This window comes from Ruditapes philippinarum, unplaced genomic scaffold (genome assembly GCF_026571515.1).
Source record: "Ruditapes philippinarum isolate M1 unplaced genomic scaffold, ASM2657151v2 ctg2465_1_1_1_1, whole genome shotgun sequence".
Classification (NCBI taxonomy): Eukaryota; Metazoa; Mollusca; class Bivalvia; order Venerida; family Veneridae; genus Ruditapes; species Ruditapes philippinarum.
Window position 1 is genome coordinate 108,344 of NW_026852754.1, and position 24,655 is coordinate 132,998.

At 34.4% G+C, this 24,655-nt stretch overlaps 1 protein-coding gene and 8 non-coding genes across 9 annotated transcripts in view; 2 read left to right on the forward strand and 7 right to left on the reverse strand.

Annotated features, from left to right (window-relative positions):
- Window positions 1-463, forward strand: part of LOC132723617 (pappalysin-2-like) — a 42,314-nt gene extending 41,851 nt beyond the window's left edge. The window contains 1 exon segment of the mRNA XM_060708380.1: window positions 375-463. Within this exon segment, the coding sequence (XP_060564363.1) occupies window positions 375-463 (89 nt within the window).
- Window positions 227-298, forward strand: Trnap-agg (transfer RNA proline (anticodon AGG)). Its single transcript has one exon. It is a non-coding gene; the product is annotated as a tRNA-Pro (tRNA).
- Window positions 464-2,128: 1,665 nt separating the features above from the next.
- Window positions 2,129-2,200, reverse strand: Trnap-agg (transfer RNA proline (anticodon AGG)). The gene has a single exon. It is a non-coding gene; the product is annotated as a tRNA-Pro (tRNA).
- Window positions 2,201-2,701: 501 nt separating this feature from the next.
- On the reverse strand, window positions 2,702-2,773 carry Trnap-cgg (transfer RNA proline (anticodon CGG)). The gene has a single exon. It is a non-coding gene; the product is annotated as a tRNA-Pro (tRNA).
- Window positions 2,774-3,624: 851 nt separating this feature from the next.
- Trnap-ugg (transfer RNA proline (anticodon UGG)) lies at window positions 3,625-3,696 on the reverse strand. Its single transcript has one exon. It is a non-coding gene; the product is annotated as a tRNA-Pro (tRNA).
- A 343-nt stretch (window positions 3,697-4,039) lies between these two features.
- On the reverse strand, window positions 4,040-4,111 carry Trnap-agg (transfer RNA proline (anticodon AGG)). Its single transcript has one exon. It is a non-coding gene; the product is annotated as a tRNA-Pro (tRNA).
- Window positions 4,112-11,240: 7,129 nt separating this feature from the next.
- Trnap-ugg (transfer RNA proline (anticodon UGG)) lies at window positions 11,241-11,312 on the reverse strand. The gene has a single exon. It is a non-coding gene; the product is annotated as a tRNA-Pro (tRNA).
- Window positions 11,313-12,173: 861 nt separating this feature from the next.
- Window positions 12,174-12,245, reverse strand: Trnap-cgg (transfer RNA proline (anticodon CGG)). The gene has a single exon. It is a non-coding gene; the product is annotated as a tRNA-Pro (tRNA).
- A 187-nt stretch (window positions 12,246-12,432) lies between these two features.
- On the reverse strand, window positions 12,433-12,505 carry Trnap-agg (transfer RNA proline (anticodon AGG)). Its single transcript has one exon. It is a non-coding gene; the product is annotated as a tRNA-Pro (tRNA).
- Window positions 12,506-24,655: the final 12,150 nt, after the last annotated feature.

Consider the following 24,655-nt stretch of genomic DNA (forward strand, 5'->3'; position numbering starts at 1 on the left):
ACCTCGATCGCTACGCTCTCTCGGTCTTCAAATCGCCACCCGGGTCTGTAAATACTATGCAGACCTATTCCTCGTACGGTAACTATTACTTATTGTTTATTTTGATTTGCTAAATGGTTATGACTAAATACGTAAATAATTTTTAAACAATAAGAAACTTTGAGAGATTTAACTTTAATTTAGCGAATATCACTTAAGTTTGAAATATTTACGATATTTGATAACTGGCTCGTTGGTCTAGGGGTATGATTTTCGCTTAGGGTGCGAGAGGTCCCGGGTTCAAATCCCGGACGAGCCCTACTTTTATTCAATTCTAAAATATGCCTTTTGTGCTTTGTACAGATAATCAAAATGTATATGACAATTATTCGCAGGTTTTCCGGATGCTGAGAGTTGCAAACCAAGCAGATGTGCATTTAAAACCTTTCTGTTAAAACCGTTTCACACAAATTCGTTAATATAAATTATTGCGTCATGATATATAATTTGTATGATAAAGTTCTCCTATACAAACTCCGTTATCTCTTGGCAACGACTTAGTAACTCGTGCCAACGACATAGTATCTCGTGCGCACGAGATAAATAAAAACAAACACATGTCACCTCTGTGCCGCCGTATAATAAAGAATCAACTGGTCATGGTAATATTTTGCATTTGTCAGTTGAAAAGAAGAAGCTAGCCAACAGTAAAAATAGGGCTCGTCCTTGATTTGAACCCGTGCCCTCTCGCACCAATCATTACTCTAGGCCAACGAGCTATGAATTTCACAAAATAAAACTTCTCAGCATTACATCAATATATACAAAGTGTAAAAGAAGGACTCTTGCATCCTAAGGGTACAATACCCTTACACAATGAGTCGGATGTTGTTTAATATTTATACTATATTAAATTAAATATATAACTACAGCTACGTTCTTTATAAATATCGACATTATAATATAGTGTTAATGGACTCTTCCGGTTTTTAACCCGGAATTCTGTGCAGCGATTGTACGAATAAATAAATTGATATTGGCGATTTTTTTACGATTTAACTTTAAATATCATGTTATGTACAAATTATAATAAAAAGAAATAACAATACATTGTCGTATAATGCTTCCGGCAGTTCAAAAGTATGTGATACACAATGTGTAAAAGTTGGGCTCGTCCGGGATTTGAACCCGGGACCTCTCGCACCCTAAGCGAGAATCAACGAGCCGTACACATGTAGCTAAATTTAACAATACCTTAATATTTAAACATTATTTTAATTAAAGTTTTGCTTTCAAAACGAATTGAAATAGTTGAAGAATTTCTGGGTTTTTAAAAATGTACATGTATTAGAGTATGGAAACGTTAGATCCATTTCAGATTATATAAATTTCAAATTCAAATGAAAATGTAAATAAAAATGTGTCATCTTTCACTTGTAAATTGTATTTGTGAGAATATTTCATTTAAAACTTTCTAATAAAACCGTTTCACACAAACTTGTTAATATATAGGGGATATTTAATTTTTTTCTATATACAGAATTCATTTTCATCGAGTGAGATGAAATATGATAGCTTTCATAGCATACCCTAAATAAATCAAGTGTAAAAGGACTTCTTCACTCTATTACTAGTATTTAATGTGTCTGCAATAAATACATGCCCATAATTGACATACTGTTTATTTCTTTCACGTGAAACTTACCTTAAGAAACGTAATAATTTCTGTACTGCACCGTGTTAAATTTTTCAATTTATCGGATAATAAATAATGAGAAAAAAAACAACAAAAGACAGGGCTCGTACGGGATTTGAACACGGGATCTCTCGCACCCAAAGCGAGAATCATACCCCTAGACCGAAGAGCCGCACATATATACTTCAGAGTTGAGTGTATGCAAACATTAGATCCATTTCAGATAAAATAAATTTAAAGTTTTACTGAAAATGGTAAACAATGAATTGGATCTTGTAAAGACGATAATCATACCCTTAGATCAACGAACCATGGATATTTCTTTAAAGACTTTATATTAATTCCAATTCACACAAACTGGTTAATATATGAAATTTATAAATCATATATTGCACCATGATAAACTTTACACTTTAAATTACTTTATCAAATATTGAGAGAAAACAAAAGACAGGGCTCGTCCGGGATTTGAACGCGGGACCTCTCGCACCCTAAGCGAGAATCATACCCCTAGACCAACGAGCCGCACATATATAACATGGATTAGGACATAAAATCATTAGATAAAGTTAAGATAAAAAAAAATCAAGATTAAAGAAAACTATATACCAGGAAATAAGCATCTTTCACACATTCACCATTACAAGGATATGTTGACTTTTCCCTTAATTTACTAGACGAAGATTACTGTTGATGCCCCTTTCAGATATGGGGTATGTAAATTATTTATTTAATACATGGAGTTGACAAAATGTTTTACAGTGTTAAACGATTGTCATCATAAAATATTCCTGAAATATATAACTAAAACTACGTTCTTTATTAATATTGACATTATTATATTTATATTGTTAAATTAATGGACTCTTCCGGTTTTTAACCCGGAATTCTGTGCAGCGATGGTACGAATAAATAAGGTCAAATTGGCGATTGTTTTACGATTTAACTTTTAATCTCATGTTATGATGGAAGTCGTGATTTCTCTTATTATTACTTGTTTTGATAATGGCCTGTGTTAAAAGGTTTGGGCTCGTCCGGGAATTGAACCCGGGATCTCTCGCACCCGAAGCGAGAATCATACCCCTAGACCAACGAGCCATGGATATTTGATACAAAGACAATCTATTCAAAACCGATTCACATAAATTGGTTAACGTATGCAAGTATTGCATCATGATTCTTAAAGTATTGAATGATAACTTAATAAGCTCTGCAGTACAAACTCATAATAAAAGAAATAACAATACATTGTCGTATTATGTTTCCAGTTGTTCAAAAGTATGTGCATGTAGTTAACAATGTGTAAAAGGTGGGCTCGTCCGGGAAATGAACCCGGGACCTCTCGCACCCTCAGCAAGAATCATACCCCTAGACCAACGAGCCGTACACATTTCAGCTTAATTTAACAATAACCTAACATTTAAACATTATTTTAATTAAAGTTTTGCTTTCAAATGAATTGAAATAGTTGAAGAATTTTTGGGTTTGTACATGTATTAGAGTATGGAAGCGGTAGATCAATTTCAGATAAAATAAATTTCAAGTTAAAATGAAAATGTAAATAAAAAAGTGTCATCTTTCACATGTTAATTGTATTTGTGGGACTATTTCATTTAAAACTTTCTAAAAATAAACCCGTTTCACACAAATTTGTTAATATATAGGGGGTATTCAATTTTTTTCTATAAACAGAATTTATTTTCATCGAGTGGGATAAAATATGATAATTTTCATAACATACCCGTAAATAAATGTAAATAAACTATGAAGTTTAAAAGGACTTCTTCACTCTATCATTTTATAGGTCTGCAATTAATACATGACCATAATTGACATACTGTTTATTTCTTTCACGTGAAACTTAAGTAACGTAATAGTTTGTGTACTACACCGTGTAAGATTTCACAATTTATGGAATAATAAGTAATGAGAAAAAAAAACGAAAGACAGGGCTCGTCCGGGATTTGAACCCGGGACCTCTCGCACCCAAAGCGAGAATCATACCCCTAGACCAACGAGCCACACATATGTATTTCAGATTTGAGTATATGGAAAGACTAAATCCATTTCAGATTAAATAATTTAAAGTTTTACTGGAAAATGGTAAACAATGAATTGGCATCTTTGACATGTAAATTGTAAAGGCCTTAGACCAACGAATCATGGATATTTCTTTAAAGACATTCTATTAAAACCGATTCACATAAATTGGTTAACATATGAAATTATTGCATCATGATTCTTAAAGTTTTGAATGATACCTTAATTAGCTCTGCAGTACAAACTTATAATAAAAGAAATAATACATTGTCGTATTATGTTTCCAGCAGTTCAAAAGTATGTGATACACAATGTGTAAAATTTGGGCTCGTCCGGGATTTGAACCCGGGACCTCTCGCACCCTAAGCGAGAATCATACCCCTAGACCAACGAGCCTTGGATTAGGACATAAAATCATTATATAAATTTTAGATAAAACAAATTTCAAGATTGAAGAAAACTATATAACAGGATATAAGCATATATCACACACTCGCCATTACAAGGATATGTTGACTTCCCCCCTTAATTAACTAGACAAAGATTACTGTTGATGCCCCTTTCAGATATGGGGTATGTAAATTATCCATTTCAGACATGGAGCTAGCAAAATGTTTTACAGTGTTAAAATCATAAAATATTCCTGAAATATATAACTAAAACTACGGTCTTTATTAATATTGACATTATAATATATTGTTAAATTAATGGACTCTCTTTAATCCGGAATTCTGTGAAGCTTTGTTTTGTTTGTTTGTTTGGATTTTTAACGGCACGTCAACACATAACTGGCCATATCGTGCCGAATGCTATAATAGGCTTAAAATATTATGTAAAACATTGTAAATGACAATAGAAATGAGCCAATTAGATCCTAGAATACAAGTTAATCTCTTTTAAATAATCAATTATGTTTTTTGATGGAATTGTATTAAAAAGTTCTTTGAGTGAATTTACAGAATAAAATCTATTACGGGCCTGTAAAAAATCATGACATTCAAGAAGAAAATGCTTGACAGTAAAATTTTCATTACAACCTACACAGAAAGGGGCATTGTCATTTGTGAGGAGATAAGAGTGTGTAATTTTAGTGTGTCCAATTCGGCACCGAAGAAGAACTGTTTGATCACGGCGGTTTGACAGAGATAGAGATGGTGACATATCAAGAGATGGGTTTATATCGTGAAGTTTATTAAAAACGGCATTGTCCCAATTTGCTTTCCATTCAGATGATACGAGTTTATTTATAGCCGGTCTAAAATCACAAGCAGGTAACAATAAGTCAGTTTTTTGAAAATTTAATGATTGTTTAGCTAAAGCATCTACTTTTTCATTTCCTCGTATTCCTACATGGCTTGGAATCCAATATAATTTAACATATTTTGTTTTTAGTATATCATGAAATCGTAAAAGAAGTTTCTTTACCATGATATTGTCAGATTTTTTATTTTTAATGGATATTAAAACAGAAAGCGAGTCAGAAAATATCACAAATTTATCGTGGGTATGCTGTGCAATGTATGACAATGCTAAATCGATAGCTTTTGCTTCAGCAGTAAAAATTGATGCATTATCTGGTAACCTCATACTAGATGTAAAATTATTTTCAAACACAGCCGCACCTACTTTGCAACCATCTTTTGAACCGTCCGTATAAATATGTATAAAATCTTCATGTTCTTCCTTAATTGCTAGAAATTTCTCTTTAAAATATTCAGGTGAATTTTATGCCTTTTTTATATTTGAAAGGTTAATATTTATTTCCGGGGAATTATAAGTCCAAGGTGGAACATCCTCATCGTCATTTTGAAGGATACTGTCTGGCTTAATTTTAAGTTTATCTAAATCATCTTTTAAACGAAGGCCTAATGGTTTAATTTCCTTTGGTTTGTTAACAAATTTTTCAGTATAACTTGGTTTGAAAATAATATTTTTAGCTGGATTTTTCCTATTAGATGAAATTCTAGTTGCATATTGAAGTGATAGCTTTTTTCGACGAAGTTGAAGCGATGGTTCCCCAGCTTCCGCATATAGACTTTCTACAGGTGAGGTGCGAAATGCACCTAAAGCTAAGCGTAAACCCTGGTGATGTATGGTATCTAGCATTTGAAGATACGATTTTCTTGCAGACCCATATACAACAGAACCATAATCTAGTTTTGATCGGATAAGACTTCTGTATAATTTCAGTAATGTGGAAGAATTTGATCCCCAATTTGTACTTGATAAAACCTTAAGTAAATTTAAAGCTTTAAGGCATTTAGTTTTCAAATGTTTAATATGTGGTATAAAAGAAAGTTTTTTGTCAAATATAATTCCTAAAAACTTAGCTTCATCAACTACTGGAATTTTAGAACCAGATATGTAAAGTTCAGGGTCATTATGGTGTTTCTGCAATCGACAAAAATAAACACATTGAGTTTTTGACTTTGAAAATTTAAAACCATTTTCTATTGCCCACTTTTGGATTTTATCTAAATTTTGTTGAAGTTGCCTTTCAATTGTTCTCATACTTTTCGATCGATAGCAGATAAGAAAATCATCTACATATAGAGAACAATCTATGCCTGGTGTAAGAGCGCTAGCAATATTGTTTATTTTAAGGCCAAAAAGTGTAACAGAAAGTATGCTTCCTTGAGGAACACCTTGTTCTTGTTGGTGATCCTCAGAAAAAGTTGAACCAAGTCTTACTTTAAAGTGCCTATCGTTTAAAAATCCAGAAATGAAAAGAGGAAGTCTGCCTTTAAGTCCAGCATCCTTTAGATCTTTTAGGATACCATATTTCCAAGTAGTATCGTAAGCCTTCTCAAGATCAAAGAAAATTGATACCAGGTGTTGTTTATTTACAAAGGCTTCTCTAATAAAAGTTTCAAGTCGTACAAGATGATCGTTTGTACTTCGCTGTTTACGAAAACCTGACTGGAAATTAGTAATAATTCCATTATTTTCTAGATACCAAACTAACCGATTATTTATCATTCTCTCGAATGTTTTGCAGAGGCAACTTGTCAGTGAAATTGGACGATAATTTGTAGGGTCAGTTGAATCTTTTCCGGGTTTAGGGATAGGTATAACCAACGCTTTTTTCCAAGTGTTAGGAAATTCACCAGAAACCCAAATTCTGTTAAAAATTTCAAGAAGCAAGTCAAGAGATTGGGGCGGTAGATGTTTAAGAAAATGGTAGTAAATTTCGTCCGGGCCTGCAGCACTGTCTTTTGCAGTTTTAATTGAATAAATTAAGTCGTCAATAGAGAAAAGGGAATTATAGTCTTCGTCATTTCTTGAAGTAAAATTAATATGTTCTTTCTCAGCTTTACATTTGTGTTGTTGAAATTCATTTGAATAATTGTTTGAAGAAGAGTTCTTTTCAAATGTTTTAGCCAAAGTTTCTGCAATATCCGTTTTTGTTTTGGCATATTGGCCATCACCAGTTTTTAAGTGAACAATTGGACTCTTTTTATACTTACCACTTATTTTCCGTACTGCATCCCAGACTTTCTTAATAGGAGTATTTGAATTAATATTTGAAACATATGATTGCCAGGATTTGCGTTTAGACAAACGAATTGATCTTCTAGCTTTAGCTCTAAATATTCTATAATGTTCAAGGTTTTCTGTTGTAGGGCGATGTTCAAACTTTTTTAGTGAAGCTTTACGTATGCGAACAGCTTTTTTACATTCATCGTTAAACCATGGCTTTTTGATTTTGTTACTATTATTTTTTGTTAATGGAACAACTTTGCAGGCAATAGTATGTAATGCTGAAGAAAACGTTTCAGCTATATCAGCAGAAGTGAAATTAAAATCATTTTTTGTTAGATCAATGGAACAAAGCCTAGAAAATGTTTCCCAATCTGCTTTATTAAATTTAAAAAATTGACGTCTTTCATCTGGTAAAGAGTCATTTGATGTAAGTAACAATGAAAAATGATCACTGCCGTACTGGTCATCTAACACTTTCCAATCGAAGTCCAAGAATATAGCAGAGTGGACAATCGAGAGGTCGATGCAAGAAAACGTACCTGTAGCTGGATGTAAATATGTAGGTGACCGATTGTTTAATAAACAAAGCTGAAAGTTATCTATCAATTTTTCAGTTATATTACCCTTGTTATTTGTAGATGTACTGCCCCACATAGGATTATGAGCATTAAAGTCGCCTAAGAGAAGGAAAGGTGATGGTAATTGTCGAACAATACTCTCAAGTTCATCACTTGTTACCGTTATATTTGGAGAAAGGTATAGGGAACAAATTGTTAGAGGTCGATGTAAGGTCACCTGCACAGCTGTGGCTTGTAATCTTGTATTAAGTTTTAGTTCTTTTTGTGGAACGCAATTTGCGATAGCAATGCTTGTACCACCTGATGTTCTGGCGTTACTAGTGCATATATAGTTATATAGTGTATAACCTTTTATAGAGATGTTATCTTTAGGAGATAACATGGTCTCCTGAAGACATAACACATTTGGAGATAATTTTGATAAAAGTAGAAGTAGATCATTATAATTTGACTTTAGACCACGGCAATTCCGTTGTAGGATAGAATGACTTCTATTATCCATTTTAAAGAATATTTATATCATTTAGGAAACTTTATTGGACTTCTGCTATTCGGAGTTGGAGGAGGGGAGAGGTATAGATCCTCATCCTCCATCAATTGGGTGTCGTGAAGTGGATCGAACCGATTTTCTGTGTTGATCGGGTTCCGCATTGCTTTTTTCAACCGATCTGTGATGACAATTCGCTCTTTAGGCGATTGTTTTGTGAAGCGATGGCACGAATGTTACGGCAACATATGTAAAACGGCACCATTTGTAAAATGGTGCACCACATGTCAAAAAATCGGAACCAAATACGAATTTTTTTGCCGTTTTGCCCTGCACCAAATGTCAGTATTTTCGGTACCATATGTAAAAATATTTTTTGATATGCACCATAAGTAAGAAAAGATGCACTATTCGTAAAATGCAAACAAATCACTTGGAGTAATATATAGGGGTAATATTTTCTGTACTATAACATAGTCTTAGCATTATTATTCAACATCATCATCATCATCAACAACAACGCTGACTGACGCTTTACCTACTGAGCTTACCAGTTATTCAATTAGATTAGTTGATAATATTAACCTTAAAGAAACCTATCGTCTCCATTGTGTTTAACATACTTTCGTTTTTGAAATTATTGACAGTTTAGACATTGAATTTTTATCATAAAGTGATGTTTTTATTTCAATTTATCAATAAGATATTGTTAACAAAGCATTCAAATTTCATATGTGCTAATACTTATCAAGTAAAAATAATTAGTTTTTTTTCTGTTTTTAGGGCGGGCCCTGCTTTTCCATGTCTTATACATGGATGTTTTCTGTTTACACGTTCTAATTTGTGACGTTTGCAGGTTCTTAAGCTTATCGTTGCTATACACAATATATGTGCAGTCATACACAACAAACGCCAGTAAGTACATGTAAGTTGCTATATGTACGGTAAAATCCTCATTAGTCTTGAATATTAAATTAGAGCCAATTATCCTTTTTAACTATTTAAACGCGCAAGCGAAGCGAGCGCTTGTAAAATTGATGTTTAATAATGGTGCAGTGACATGCACAACAATATTTTAATTATATTGCAATAATAATTAATGATAAATGATTTCAAAATATTTTTTGCAAAAGTAAATAAGACTTTTTTTTGTTTTTTAATGAAAAGATTATAAATTTTATTTTGGCGAGAGATTGCTTATAAATTAGTTAAATCGTCGTTTATAAGCATTTATAAAGTATATTATGAAAAGTAGATATAACAACGAGATAAAAATAATGTGAATATGTGGTTTTCGTTGTTGAAAAAAGGAGTTTTATTGCACCATGTATGTACAGTTGTAACAAAGCACACTCATACTTCGATACACAAACGATATAGATCAGTGCGCGAGCGGAGCGCTTGAATTAAACACACTTCTTTGAGAAAAAACAGTTGGAAGACAATTACTCTATCTACAAAGTATCTTTTACAATAAAAAATAAAATTGTTTTTGCTCAGTAAATTGATGATTATGATGATGATTATTATTATTATTATTTTTATTATTATTATTATTATTATCTTGTTGGTGCTGGCGACGACGACGATGGTGATAATAATGCTAAGACTATGTTATAGTACAGAAAATATTGCATTTTACGAATGGTGCATCTTTTCTTACTTATGATGCATATCAAAAAATATTTTACATATGGTACCGAAAATACTGACATTTGGTGCAAGGCAAAACGGCAAAAAATTTCGTATTTGGTTCCGATTTTTTGACATATGGTGCACCATTTTACAAATGGTGCCGTTTTACATATGGTGCCGTAACACACGAATAAATAAGGACAAATTGGCGATTTTTTTACGATTTAACTTTAAATCTCATGTTATGTTGGAAGCCGTGATTTCTCTTACTAATTTGTGTACTGCACCGTGTTAAATTTCACAATTTATCGAAAAATAAGTGATAAAAAAAAACAACAACAACAAAAGACAGGGCTCGTCCGGGATTTGAACCCGGGACCTCTCGCACCCAAAGCGAGAAACATACCCCAGACCAACGAGCCGCTTACGTATAATATCGATTAGAACGATAAATTTAAGATAAAACAAATTTCAAGATTCACTGGAAATAAGTTTATATAACAGGAAATAAGTATATTTTATACTTTCATCATGACAAAGATATGTTAACTTTCCCCCTTAATTAACTAGACAAAGATTACCGTTGATGTCCCTTTCAGATATGGGATATGTCAATTATCTATTTAAGTAAAGCTTTGCTATCAAACGAATTGAAATAGCGGAAGAATATCTGGGGCTTGAAACATGTATTAGAGTATGGAAACGTTAGTTCAATTTCAGCAAAAAAGAAATTACAAATTTAAATTAAAATGTTACGGTGGCAAAAAGGTACGGTGGCACAAAGTTGACATGTATGTGTTTTTATTTATCTCGTGGCCACGAGATACTATGTCGTGGCCACGAGTTACTAAGTCGTGGTCACGAGATAGCTAAGTCGTGGCCACGAGATACTATGCCGTGGCCACGAGTTACTAAGTTGTGGCCACGAGATAGCTAAGTCGTGGCCACGTGATAAATAAAAACACACACATGTCACCTTTGTGCCACTGTAAAATGTAGATAAAATGTGTCATCTTTCACATGTAAATTGTTAAGGTGAGAATATTACATTTAAAAACTTTCTATTTAAACCGTTTCACACAAACTTGTTAATATATAGAGGATATTCAAGTTTTTTTGTTTTATTTTCATCGAGTGGGATGAAATATGATAATTTTCATAGAATACCCGTAAATAAATGTAAAAATTTTTTCAAGTTTATAAGATCATTTAATAAATCTGCCATTTATACATGCCCCAATTGCAATACTGTTTATTTCTTTCACGGGAAATTGTACTTAAAAAATGTAATAATTTGTGTACTGCACCGTGTTAAATTTCACAATTTATTAGAAAAAAGACAGGGCTCGTCCGGGATTTGAACCCGGGACCTCTCGCACCCAAAGCGAGAATCATACCCCTAGACCAACGAGCCGCACATAATACACTTCAGATTTGAGTATATGGAAACATTTGATCCATTTCAGATGAAATAAATTTAAAGTTTTACTGAAAATGGTAAACTATGAATTGGCATCTTTGACATGTAAATTGGAAAGGTGATAATCATATCCTTAGACCAACGAACCATGTATATTTCTTTAAAGGCATTCTATTAAAACCGATTCACATAAATTGGTTGACATACGGAATTTACAAGTTATATATTGCATCATGATAAACTTTACACTTTAAATAACTTTATCGAATAATGAGAGAAAACAAAAGACAGGGCTCGTTCGGGATTTGAACCCGGGACCTCTCGCACCCAAAGCGAGAATAATACCCCTAGACCAACGAGCCGCACATATATAACATAGAAACATAAAATCATATAAGATGAATTTTAGATAAAACAAATTTCAAGATTGAAGAAAATATACCAGGAAATAAGCATCTTTAACACATTCACCATGACAAGGATATGTTGACTTTCCCCCTTAATTAACTAGACGAAGATTACTGTTGATGCCCCTTTCAGATATGGGGTGTGTAAATTATCAATTTAATACATGGATTTGACAAAATGTTTTACAGTGTTAAACGATATCCATCGTAAAATATTCCTGAAATAGATAACTAAAACTAAGATCTTTATTAATATTGACATTATTATATTTTGTTAAATTAATTGAATCTTCTGGTTTTTAATCCGGTATTCTGTGCAGCGATTGTACGAATAAATAAGGTGAAATTGGCGATATTTTACGATTTATCTTTAAATCTCATGTAATGTTGGAAGCCGTGATTTCTCTTATTATTATTTGTATTGATATTGACTTGTGTTAAAAGATTTGGGCTCGTCCGGGAATTGAACCCTGGACCTCTCGCACCCGAAGCGAGAATCATACCCCTAGACCAACGAGCCATGGATATTTGATACAAAGACAATCTATTTAAAACCAATTCACACAAATTGGTTAACATATGAATTTATTGCATCATGATTTTTAAAGTATTGAATGATAACTTTATAAGTAGAAGAAGAAAAAAGCAATACATTGTCGTATTATGTTTCCGGCAGTTCAAAAGTATGATTACAAAGTGTAAAAGTTGGGCTCGTCCTGGGATTTGAACCCGGGACCTCTCGCACCCTAAGCGAGAATCATACCCCTAGACCAACGAGCCGTACATATTATTTATTAAATGTAACAATAACCAAACTTTTAAACATTGTCTTAAGTAAAGCTTTGCTATCAAACGAATTAAAATAGTGGAAGAATCTTTGTGGCTGGAAACCTGTATTAAAGTATGGAAACGTTAGATCCAGTTCAGCAAAAATGAATTTCAAGTTTAAACTGAAAATATAAATAAAAAATGTCATCTTTCTAATGTGAGAATATTTCATTAAAAACTTTCTATTTAAACCGTTTCACACAAACTTGTTAATATATAGAGGATATTCAAGTTTTTTTTCTATAAATACAGAATTTATTTTCATCGAGTGGGATGAAATATGATAATTTTCATAGCATACCCGTAAATAAATGTAAATAAACTATCAAATTTAAAAGGACTTCTTCACTCTCTCATTTAATTCGTCTGCAAATATTACATGCCCATAATTGGCATACTGTTAATTTCTTTCACGTGAAACTTTACTTAAGAAACGTAATAATTTGTGTACTGCACCATGTTAAATTTCACAATTTATCGAATAATTAAATAATGAGAGAAAAAAAAAAACAAAAAGAAAGGGCTCGTCCGGATTGAACCCGGGACCTCTAGCACCCAAAGCGAAAAACCAACGACACAAAAAAGCTTTAAAAAAGTTTTACTAAAAGGGGGTAAAACTTTTAAATTTGGCATTTTTGACATGAAAATTTGGGAAAGGTGAAAATCATACCCTTAGCCCAAAAAGCCCTTTATTTTCAAAAAAGGGCTTTTAATTTAAAACCGATTCATAAAATATTAAAAATTTTAAATTTTTTAAATTATATTTTGCACCGTACAACTTCTCCTTTAAATTCTTATCGAAAATGGGAAAAACAAAAAGGGGCTCGCCCGGATTTAAACCCCGGGCCCTCTCGCCCCCAAAGGGAATATACCCCTAGCCCAAACACAAATATCACATTGTTTTGGGACAAAAAAATCATAAAAATTTTAAAAAGAAAATTTCCCAAGTTTTCACAAAACTGTTTTAACAAAATGGGAAATTTTTCACAGTTTGAAGCCATAAATTTCTCCCAATATTATTTTAAATATTTTGCATTTTTTTTAAAAAAAAGGGGCCTTTTTTCCGGGGAATTGAACCGGGGACCTTCTACCCCAGCCCAACGAGCCTAAATTTTTTTTTTAAATCTTTTAAAAAATTTAATTTCACAAAAAAGGGTTAATTTTGAAAAATTTTTTCTTTCATGGTTTTTAAAAAATATTATATATGGGTTAAATTTAATTTCTGCGTAAAAAACTCATAATAAAAAAATAAAAAGACAGAGTCATTTTTTCTACTAGCATTTTAAAAAATAGTTAGTTTACAAAGTGTTACAAAGAAAATCAACCTAACCAAGGGCCTTTCGAAAGAATGCCCATGACCGTAAAATTTTAAAGAAAAACCCAAGACCATGTCAACAGGGCCATCCCCCCCCGAATTTTTTTCCCTCTTTGGAAAAATTTTACAAGTAGTAGAGCAGAATAATTCCATTTTAGGAGGTATTTTGGTAATGAAAAACTGATGGCTATAGTGATTACAGATTTGAAACCTATGTGAATACTGATGGCTGAATATAACAAAGGGCAATTACTGAAAAATAATGCAGGGTAGGTTATCATTGTTGTGTGCTGCATCCCTCCTCAGTAAAATCTATCCGCCTATGAAGTTTCAAGTTGATACCTCAAATACTTTTTGAGAAAAAAATTGAATTGAAAAATTAAGTATGAAAAATAACAAAGGGCAATAACTCAAGAATTATAAAAGGTAGAGTTATCATTCTTGTGCCCTGCACACCTCCTGAATTAGATATATGCCCCTATGAAATTTCATAATGATATCTCAAAGGCCTTTTGAGTTATGCTCTGGAAAAAAAATTAATTTTGAAAAATAAAAAAAGGGCAATAACTAAACATTTATGCAGGGTAGAGTTATCGTTTCTTGTGCACTGCACTCCTCCTTAATGAGATCCATCCACCTATGAAGTTTCAAGTTGATACCTCAAATACTTTTTGAGATAAACTCTGGACAAAATATTATGAAAAAGAACAAAGGGCAATAAGTCAAAAAATGGACAGGGAAGAGTTATCATTCTTGTGCACAGCATTCCTCCTCAATAAAATCTATCCACCTATGACATTTCATGTAGAACATCTCAAACACTTTTGAGTTATGCTCCACTCGGGTGAAAAATTAAGTATGAAAAATAACAAAGGGCAATAACTCAAAAATTATAAAAAGGTAGAGTTATCATTCTTGTGCACTGCACACCCCTGAGTGAGATCTATGCACCTATAAAGTTTCATTTTGATATCTCAAAGGCTTTTAGAGTTATGCTCTGGACAAAAATTAATTTTGAAAAGTAACAAAGGGCAATAACTCAAAAATTATGCAGGGTAGAGTTATTGTTCTTGTGCACTGCACTCCTCCTTAATGAGATCCATCCACCTATGAAGTTTCAAGTTGATACCTCAAATACTTTTTGAGATAAACTCTGGACAAAATAGTATGAAAAAGAACAAAGGGCAATAACTCAAAAATTGTATAGGGAAGAGTTATCATTCTTGCACACAACATTCCTCCTCCATAAGATCTATCCACCTATGACATTTCATGTTGATATCTCAAACACTGTTTGAGTTATGCTTCACTCAGGTGAAAAATTAAGTAAAAAAAATAACAAAGGGCAATAACTCAAAAATTATGAAAGGTAGAGTTATCATTCTACTGCACTGCACACCTCCTGAGTGAGATTTATGCACCTATGAAGTTTCATGTTGATATCTCATAGGCTTTTGGAGTTATGCTCTGGACAAAAATCCATTTTGAAAAATAACAAAGGGCAATAACTCAAAAATTATGCAGGGTAGAGTTATCATTCTTGTGCACTGCACTCCTCCTCAATGAGGTCTATCCACCTATGAAGTTTCAAGTTGATAACTCAAATACTTTTAGAGATATGCTCTGGACAAAAATGTCGGACGGAAGGACGGACGGACGGAGACTATTTCTATATCCCCCGCCGAACTTTTTCGGCGGGGGATAAAAAGATCAAAAGAATTAAAATAAATTGCAGGGTCAGTTGCAACATTTCAGTGATAGTACCTGAAAAAAAATGTTCGTGAAGTTGGCAGCCTAGCAGCCTGAAGTTGGAAGTCTGGCAGCCTAGCAGCCTAAAGAAAACTAAGGATAATACAAACATGAAAACCGTCAGATATGAATTGGTAGCACATACTTAGACCACTCCACGTCTTATTTCAGTATCGCGATCTTTATTATTTTAAATATTGAACTTTGTTTTTTGGGGTTTTTTTTGTTTTGTTTTTTTTGACACTTCGAAATTTGTGAAGTTAGCAGCCTAGCAGCCTAAAGAAAACTAAGGATAATACCAACATGAAAACCATCGGAAATGAATCGGAAGCACATATTTAGTCCATTCTACGTCTTATTTCAGTATCGCGATATTTATTTTTTTTTAATATTGAACTTTGTTTTCTGGGTTTTTGTTTGTTTGTTGGTTTGTTCTTTTTTGACACTTCGAAATGGGTGGTCTTTAATTATATAATCTCAATTTAATATAATCTGCTAATTTAAAAATCAGTCAAATTTACGGTATATTGAAAAAAGAAATGGAGTGACATCCGCCATTTGCCGCAACGTTCGGCGTAAGTTATTCCCCTTGATACGCTTGATTTTTGTTTTAATTTTTCTAGTAATGAATACGAGATGAGTGCCTAAAATATTTATCTATGGATCATGTTTTAATATTCCTTTTTTCAGTTACGCAAAATAAATCAGTTGGACCATATTACTAAAGTGTCTCCATGTTAACAAATCAATACACGAATACGCCCGTTATAATGCCGCCTATATATGTCAACACGTGTAAACAATAAACCGTTAACGTTATATCCGGACGATACCCGATAGTTGACAAAAATAACGGGAACAAAATTCTGAAAAAATAGTAATCGATTGTAGCCAAAGGGGAAAAACTCATGCCGAAAACGTTGCGACAAATGGCGGATGTCACTCCTTGTCTTTTTTATAATACCGTAAAATTTGACCAGTTTTAAAAGAGGCAGATTGGGTTCAATTGATAATATATTTTTTGAGTCCATACACTCGGATAATACTAAAAGATATTTAGATGTAGCAGAAACGTTTTTAAAAACTGTTACACGATCGAAAATATACGCCGCAATCTGCGGTCCCGTTCTCGAGTTCCTATGGTTTTCAGTACATACCTGAATATCCCTTTAAACAATAACTTGAAGAAATGCCATGACTTGATCTTTTGATTGCCATTTACAATCTTGTCATGTTGGGCTTTCTTTAGGGATTCTGTATTTATCTATTTTTTGAGTCGGCTCCTTGCCGCTGACTTTTGTTGCTGGGTCGGGTGGGGGCTGTGTTCATTGAACGCTGCTTTGGATGATCTTGCTTATCATATTTTGGGGCATTTAGGCTTTTGACATTATGGGCCTTATATTAAATCATTTATTTGTTTTTAATTCCTTATAAGTTACTAATTATGTATTCTGATGTAGTGGTTTGCCTGCCCGTACTCTGCCTTGTCCTGTTTTTCTTTGGGGTCCTCCTGGGCTCCTTGCCGCTGGCACTTGTTGCTGGTCGGGTTGGGGCTGCGTTCATTGAATGCCGCCTTTCCTTGTCGATCTTGTTTTTCATATTTTAGCTTAAACGGCGCCAATCAAATTAATATGAGCAAACTTGATAAAAGACTACCCAATAATGCTACAACATTAGGTGATCATCTATCAATTGTTTCAGTAGGAAATGTATAAAGATTTATATATATTTTAAGCTTAAGTGGCCCCTACAAAAGGGTCCAATCAAATTGATATGAGCAAATTTGATAAACGACTACCCTAGAATGCTACAGACAAAGTTTGGTGATCATCCATTAATTAGTTCTGTAGAAATAGGCTTTTAAAGGTATTTCTACTTTAAGCTTTTTGAATTTGTCTTTTGACGTATTATCTGTGATATGCAGGCTTTTTAATTTCAAAATTCAATAGTGATCTAAAAACACTTCTGCGACAAGGGATTAGCCAGCCTAATTTTTACGGTGATGTGATTTACAAACTTCGTAAGATCTTGGGTCATTGTAATTTTTCTGTTGTGTTTACTAAAATTATAAAACGTTTTATTAAAAGGGGTTATGACCCTACTATTTTAAGACATACCGCATGCTTAGTGTTCAACCCATTTACAGTTGGACACTACGCTTTCCTATTTTGATTACATCTGACGGGCCAAGTGGGAGACTATATGATGGACAGTTCTTAAAGCCCTTTGGGACTGAATTGCCTTAATGTTTGTCTTCTGTCTTGCTTCGTCGGGCCCTTGTAGGTGATTTTCTTGTTGCTCTGTCTTCCTTTAAGACATCGAGTACTTTTGTTATGGTCATTGGGTTTACTTTTATATGTTTCTACATGATCATTTTGGTGTTTTACTTATTTAACCTTTTGTAACCATAACAACAGTTAGAATTTCACTTGGCGGGGATTCATTTTATTTACACTGTCTCGTTTATAGGAACATGGTGGGGCTAAGAGCGAGGTTTGGTGCACCATTAACCGGTTTTAACTCCCCAGTAGTCATTATTATGCTGCTGACCGTTCCAAGGCGGCGCCCCTCTGTGTTCCTCAGATGTATGTCTATGTTGTTTTATACTGTTTTGGTGACACTTTTGCTCATGACTCTTGTTGTTTCTCGTCTACGGTAAGTATCTTCCCTTTGTCCCTGGTTTATATTTATTTTATTCCCCCCCCCCTTCCCCGTGTCTCATGTCCCCTTCCCCTGTGCCTTTTGACATTGTGGGCCTTATATTAAATCATTTATTTGTTTTGTTTTATTTCCTTATAAGTTACTTATTATGTATTCTGATGTGGTGGTTTGCCTGCCCGTGCTCTGCCTTGTGCCCTGTCCTGTTTTTCTTTGGGGTCCTCCTGGGCTCCTTGCCGCTGGCGCTTGTTGCTGGGTCGGGTGGGGGCTGCGTTCATTGAATGCCGCCTTTCCTTGTCGATCTTGTCTATCATATTTTCCCTTTAATTCCCTTATGGGCCTGTTTTTATGCTCCCCGAAAAAGGGGAGCATATAGTCGGCGCCTTGTCCGTCCGTTTTCTTGTCCGGAGCATAACTTGAAAACCCTTGGAGATAATTTGTTTAAACTTCATATAGTGGTAGAGGGCATTGAGAGGGAGTGCAGTGTCAAAGAACCATAACTCTATTTTGCCCGGCTGCGTTCATTGAATGCCGCCGTTCCTTGTCGATCTTGTTTATCATATTTTATGAAATATCTCCCCTTATAGAAAAATCTTGTCCGGGGCATAACTCTAAAACTATAAGAGATATCAACATGAAACTTTGTAGGTGAATAGATCTCAATGGGTAGATGTGCAGTGCATAAGAACAATAACACTTTTTGTCCTAATTTTGGAGTTATTGCCCTTTGTCAATTTCAACACTTTGAACTTTGTGTCCGGGACATAACTCTAAAACTATAAGAGTTATCAAGATGAAACATTGTAGGTAGATAGATCTCATTGAGTAGAAGTGCAGTGCAAAAGAACCATAACTCTGTTAAGCCTCATTTTTGAATTATCTCCCCTTATAGAAAAGTCTTGTCCGGGGCATAACTCTAAAACTATAAGAGATATCAATATGAAACTTTGTAGGTGAATAGATCTAAATTGGTAGATGTGCAGTGCTTAAGAACAATAACTCTTTTTGTACTAATTTTGGAGTTATTGCCCTTTGTTAATTTCAACACTATGAACTTTGTCCGGAACATAACTCTTAAACTATAAGAGATATCAAAATGAAACATTGTAGGTAGATAGATCTCATTGAGTAGAAGTGCTTATTTCAACACTTTGAACTTTGTCCGGAACATAACTCTAAAACTATAAGAGATATCAAGATGAAACATTGTAGGTAGATAGATCTCATTGAGTAGAAGTGCAGTGCAAAAAAAAACATAACTCTGTTAAATTCTGGAAACATGAGGGATAGTGAATAAGTGCAACATCCCTCACGCCCCCTAGCACCGGCTTGAGCGGTACTCAATTCTCAACACTTTATAGTGTTGGCATCAATGATCCCGAAGGACCAGAAAATATATCAACACTGAAATGAAGTACGGGGCAACTTTTTACGGCTGCCACACGGCACTTGAAACTTGCTGTTGTGAAGTACAAAATTCTGGAAACAAAGTGATCCCTCGGAGGCATCAATCACAACAAGCCTCATTTTTGAATTATTTCCCCCTTTTAGAAAAATATTGTACTGGACATAGCTGTAAAACTACAAGAGATATCAACATGAAACTTTGTAGGTAGATGTATCTCAATGGGTAACTGTACAGTTGATAGATAACAGTGATTAGAAGTGCAGTGGAAAGAACAGTAACTCTGCCTTTCCTAATTTTGGAATTATTGCACTTTGAACTTTTTCCAGGGACATAACTCTGAAACTACAAGGTGTACTTTCCTGTGTCCAAAACCTATTCGAGGAGCATCACCCGGCTCAAACCGGGCTCTCAAACCGGGCTCTTGTTGATTATATTATTTCACATTACATGTCCCGCTCCTTTCGCCCTTGCGTCCACTCCGGGTACTTGTTTGGTGCCTTCTGGGTGTCCTGCTTGGGTGTGTCCGGGGGCGGCGTCTTTATTCTTGTTATTTCAGGCGACCTGTAAACGTTGCCTTTGTCTTGTTGATCTTTACTCTTGTTATATCATAACTTGAAATCCCCTTTCAGAATTCCATTTTATTTAGTTCCGCCCAATGTTTTCTCGTTTAGGGCATACGCATTCTTTTACTTCAATTTTGTAAGGTTCACCAGACAATGCCTGATGCAAAATTTTAAAGCTCTTCGCTTTTGAAGTCTTTACAAGAATAATTTAAAATTTATTCTTATAATTCCTTTTGGTTGCCATGGCAACCAGATTTCTGCATGGAATTATTTTTTTTGAACAACTTTGAAAGCCCTTAGCCACAGATCAATCCTGCCAAATTCTGGAAACTAAGTGATCCCTCGGAAGCGTAAATCACAACAAAAACATAAAAATTGCAGACTCGGTTTGATTGAAATAGATAAATACAGAATCCCTAACGATAGCCAAATACGGCAAAATTGAAAATGTTGCAGGCTCGGTTATGAGGGAATTTGAATAAATACAACATCCCTCACGCCCCCTAGCACCGGCTTGAGCGGTTCTCGAGTTTGGTTTGAAATTTGACTAGTGGTTTTTTACATGAACACATCTTCAGATGTTTTTAAATTCAAAATTTCACCATTGAAGCGTTTACATGTTGAATTCTGCTTAAGCCGGTGCTGTGGGGCGTGGATGGTAAAATTCTGGTGAAATCTTGGATAAATTCAAAATTAATAACTTTCAAGCTTCAACTGTCAGTACATACGATTTTTCTACACTTTATACAACTTTGCCACATAAATTAATCAATGATAAACTAATTTCCCTAATTCAGAAAACTTTTGCACGGGAAAAAGTTACCTTTCTAGCATGTAATTCTAACAAAGCTTTTTTTACTAACGGTATTGTTAAACATTATACTATGTGGACCTGTGACGAAGTTTGTAGAGCACTCTCTTTTCTTTTAGACAACATTTATGTCAGGTTTGGTAATACCCTATTTAAACAGATCATAGGAATTCCTATGGGTACTAATTGTGCACCCCTGGTCGCCGATTTGTTTTTGTACTGCTATGAAAGAGACTTTATGTTGAGTCTCTCTGAAGAGAAACAACAAGATGTTATAGTCGCATTTAATAATACTTCCAGATACCTTGATGATATTTTTAATTTAAATAATCCTTATTTTTGATCAAATGGTGTCTGACATTTATCCGCATGAACTACAACTTAATAAAACGAACTCTTGAAATTTTAGTACATCATTTTTTTGGATCTTCATATTACTATCAACAATAATTCTATTCACACGAAAATTTATGATAAAAGAGATGACTTTGACTTTTGTATAGTTAATTATCCACATTTGGATGGAGACGTACCCCATGCAACATCCTACGGGGTTTATGTTTCTCAGTTAATTAGATTCGCTAGAGCTTGTAACAACGTAAAGGATTTCAACGTTTCAGTGTTGTTATAGTTTTTCTGGTCCTTCGGGGATCATTGATGCCAACACTATAAAGTGTTGAGAATTGAGTACCGCTCAAGTCCGGTGCTAGGGGGCGTGAGGGATGTTGCATTTTTCCCTCATGTACAGAATCAAACCGGAGTCTGCAATTCTTATGTTATTTTGTTGTGATTAAGCTTCCGAGGGATCACTTTGTTTCCAGAATTTCAACGAGCGGAATATTTTTATTACCAGCAAGCTTCTAAAACAGGGCTACCGCTATCATAAATTACGGAAATATTTTACTAAATTTTACAATCGTAACATTGATTTAATTTCTAAATTCAATAGTGATTTAAAAAACTCTTCTGTGACAAGGGATTAGCCAGCCTGGTTTTTATGGCGATGTGGTTTACAAACTTCGTAAGATTTTGGGTCATGGTAATTTTTCTGCTGTTTTTTTACTAAAATTATTAAACGTTTTATCAAAAGAGGTTATGACCCTACTATTTTAAAACATACTGCATGTTTAGTGTTCAACCCTTTTACAGTTGGACACTACGCTTTCCTCTTTTGATTGCATCTGACGGACCAAGTGGGAGGACTCTATGATGGATAGTTCGTAAAGCCCTTTGGGACTGAATTGTCTTAATGTTCGTCTTCTGCCTTGCTTCGTCGGGCCCTTGTAGGTGATTTTCTTGTTGCTCTGTCTTCCTTTAGGACATTGAGTACTTTTGTTATGGTCATTGGGTTTACTTTTATATGTTTCTACATGATCATTTTAGTGTTTTACTTATTTAACCTTTTGTAACCATGACAACTGTTAGAATTTCACTTGGCGGGGATTCATTTTATTTACACTGTCTCGTTAATAGGAACATGGTGGGGCTAAGAGCGAGGTTTGGTGCACCATTAACCGGTTTTAAACTCCCCAGCAGTCATTATTATGCTGCTGACCGTTCCAAGGCGGCGCCCCACTGTGTTCCTCAGATGTATGTCTATGTTGTTTCATACTGTTTTGGTGACACTTTTGCTTGTGTCCCTTGTTGTTTTCTCGTCTACGGTAAGTATCTTCCCCATTGCCTCTAGTTTTTATTTCTTTGATTAACCCCCCCCCCCCCTTCCCCCGGTCTCCTGTCCCCTTCCCCTTTGTGGGCCTATTATTATTTTCTTTGAATTCCTAATCAGTTACAAATTATTTATCATTTAATGATTAACGTGTCGTTGCCCTGTCCTTTTTTTGTTTGGGGTCCGCCTGGGCTCCTTGCCATTGGTTCTTGTTGCTGGGTCATATGGGGGTTGCGTTCATTGAACGCCGCCTTTCCTTGTTGATCTTGTTTTTCATATTTTGAGATTATGCATGTCTTATTTGTTCTTCCTATTTTGAAAAAATATTGGTTGCCTTGGCAACAAATAGGCTTAAAACATGGCAAATATAACAATATTTGTGATTAGTCAAAAAGAGCTGAAACTTTATATGAAATTGCATCTTTAATTCAAGAGTTATCTCCTCTTTAAGAATTTTGCTTATTAAAATGTTATATGAGCTGAAACTTTTTATGAAATTGCATCTTTAATTCCAGAGTTATCTCCTCTTTAAGAATGTTGCTTTTTAAAATGTTATATTTTGGTAACAGGGATGTTTCAAATATTAACTTTAGATCATTGATGCCAATACTATAGTGTTGAGAATTGAGTACCGCTCAAGCCGGTGCTAGGGGGCGTGAGGGATGTTGCACTTTTACATTATCCCTCATGTACAGACTCAATAAAACCGAGCCTGCAATTCTTATGTTATTTTGTTGTGATTAATGATGATTTAGATAAACTTACAATTAATCCGGACAGTATCCTTCAAAATGACGATGTTCCACCTTGGACTTATAATTCCCATGAAATAAATATTAACCTTTCAAATATAAAAAAGACATCAAATATGAAAAACAAGATCAACAAGGAAAGGCGGCGTTCAATGAACGCAACCCCCATATGACCCAGCAACAAGAACCAACGGCAAGGAGCCCAGGCGGACCCCAAACATAAAAAGGACAGGGCAACGACACGTTGCAAATTCACATGAACATTTCAAAGAGAAGTTTCTAGCAATTAAGGAAGCACATGAAAATTTTATACATGTTTATACGGACGGTTCAAAGGAAGGTTGCAAAGTAGGTGCGGCTGTGTATGAAAATGATTTTACATCTAGTATGAGGTTACCAGATAATGCATCAATTTTTACTGCTGAAGCAAAAGCTATAGATTTAGCATTGTCATACATAGAACAGCATACCCATGATAAATTTGTGATATTTTCTGACTCGCTTTCTGTTTTATTAAAAATAAGAATATAGATAAATTCAGAATCCCTAAAGAAAGCCCAACACGGCAAAATTGAAGATGTTGCAGGCTCGGTTTGATTGAGCCTGTTCATGGACGGTACTGGAAAGTGCAAGTTACCGTCCACGCCCCCTAGCACCAGCTTAAGCAGAATTCAACATTTAGACGTGAAATAGTAAAATTTTGAATTTAGAAACATCCGCAGATAATCTGACAATATCATGATAAAGAAACTTCTGTTAAATTATATTGGATTCCAAAAAATATGATAAGCAAGATCAACAAGGAAAGGCGGCGTTCAATGAACTCAAGTCCAAAATTCTGGAAACAAAGTGATCCCTCGGAAGCATTAATCACAACTAAATAACATAAGAATTGCAGACTCAAGTCATGTAGGTAAACGAGGAAATGAAAAAGTAGATGCTTTAGCTAAACAAGCTTTAAATTAAAAAGACTTATTGTATGAGGATCGTTCAGCACGACATTATTGTTGTGCTTGTGGTATTTTTAGTTTCAACTCTTCGGCATTTTCTAGTTGGGTGGTTCCAGCCGGTGCTAGGGGGCGTGAGTGATGTTGCACTTATTCATTATCACTCATGTACAGACTCAATCAAACCGAGTCTGCAATTCTTATGTTATTTTGTTGTGATTAATGCTTCCGAG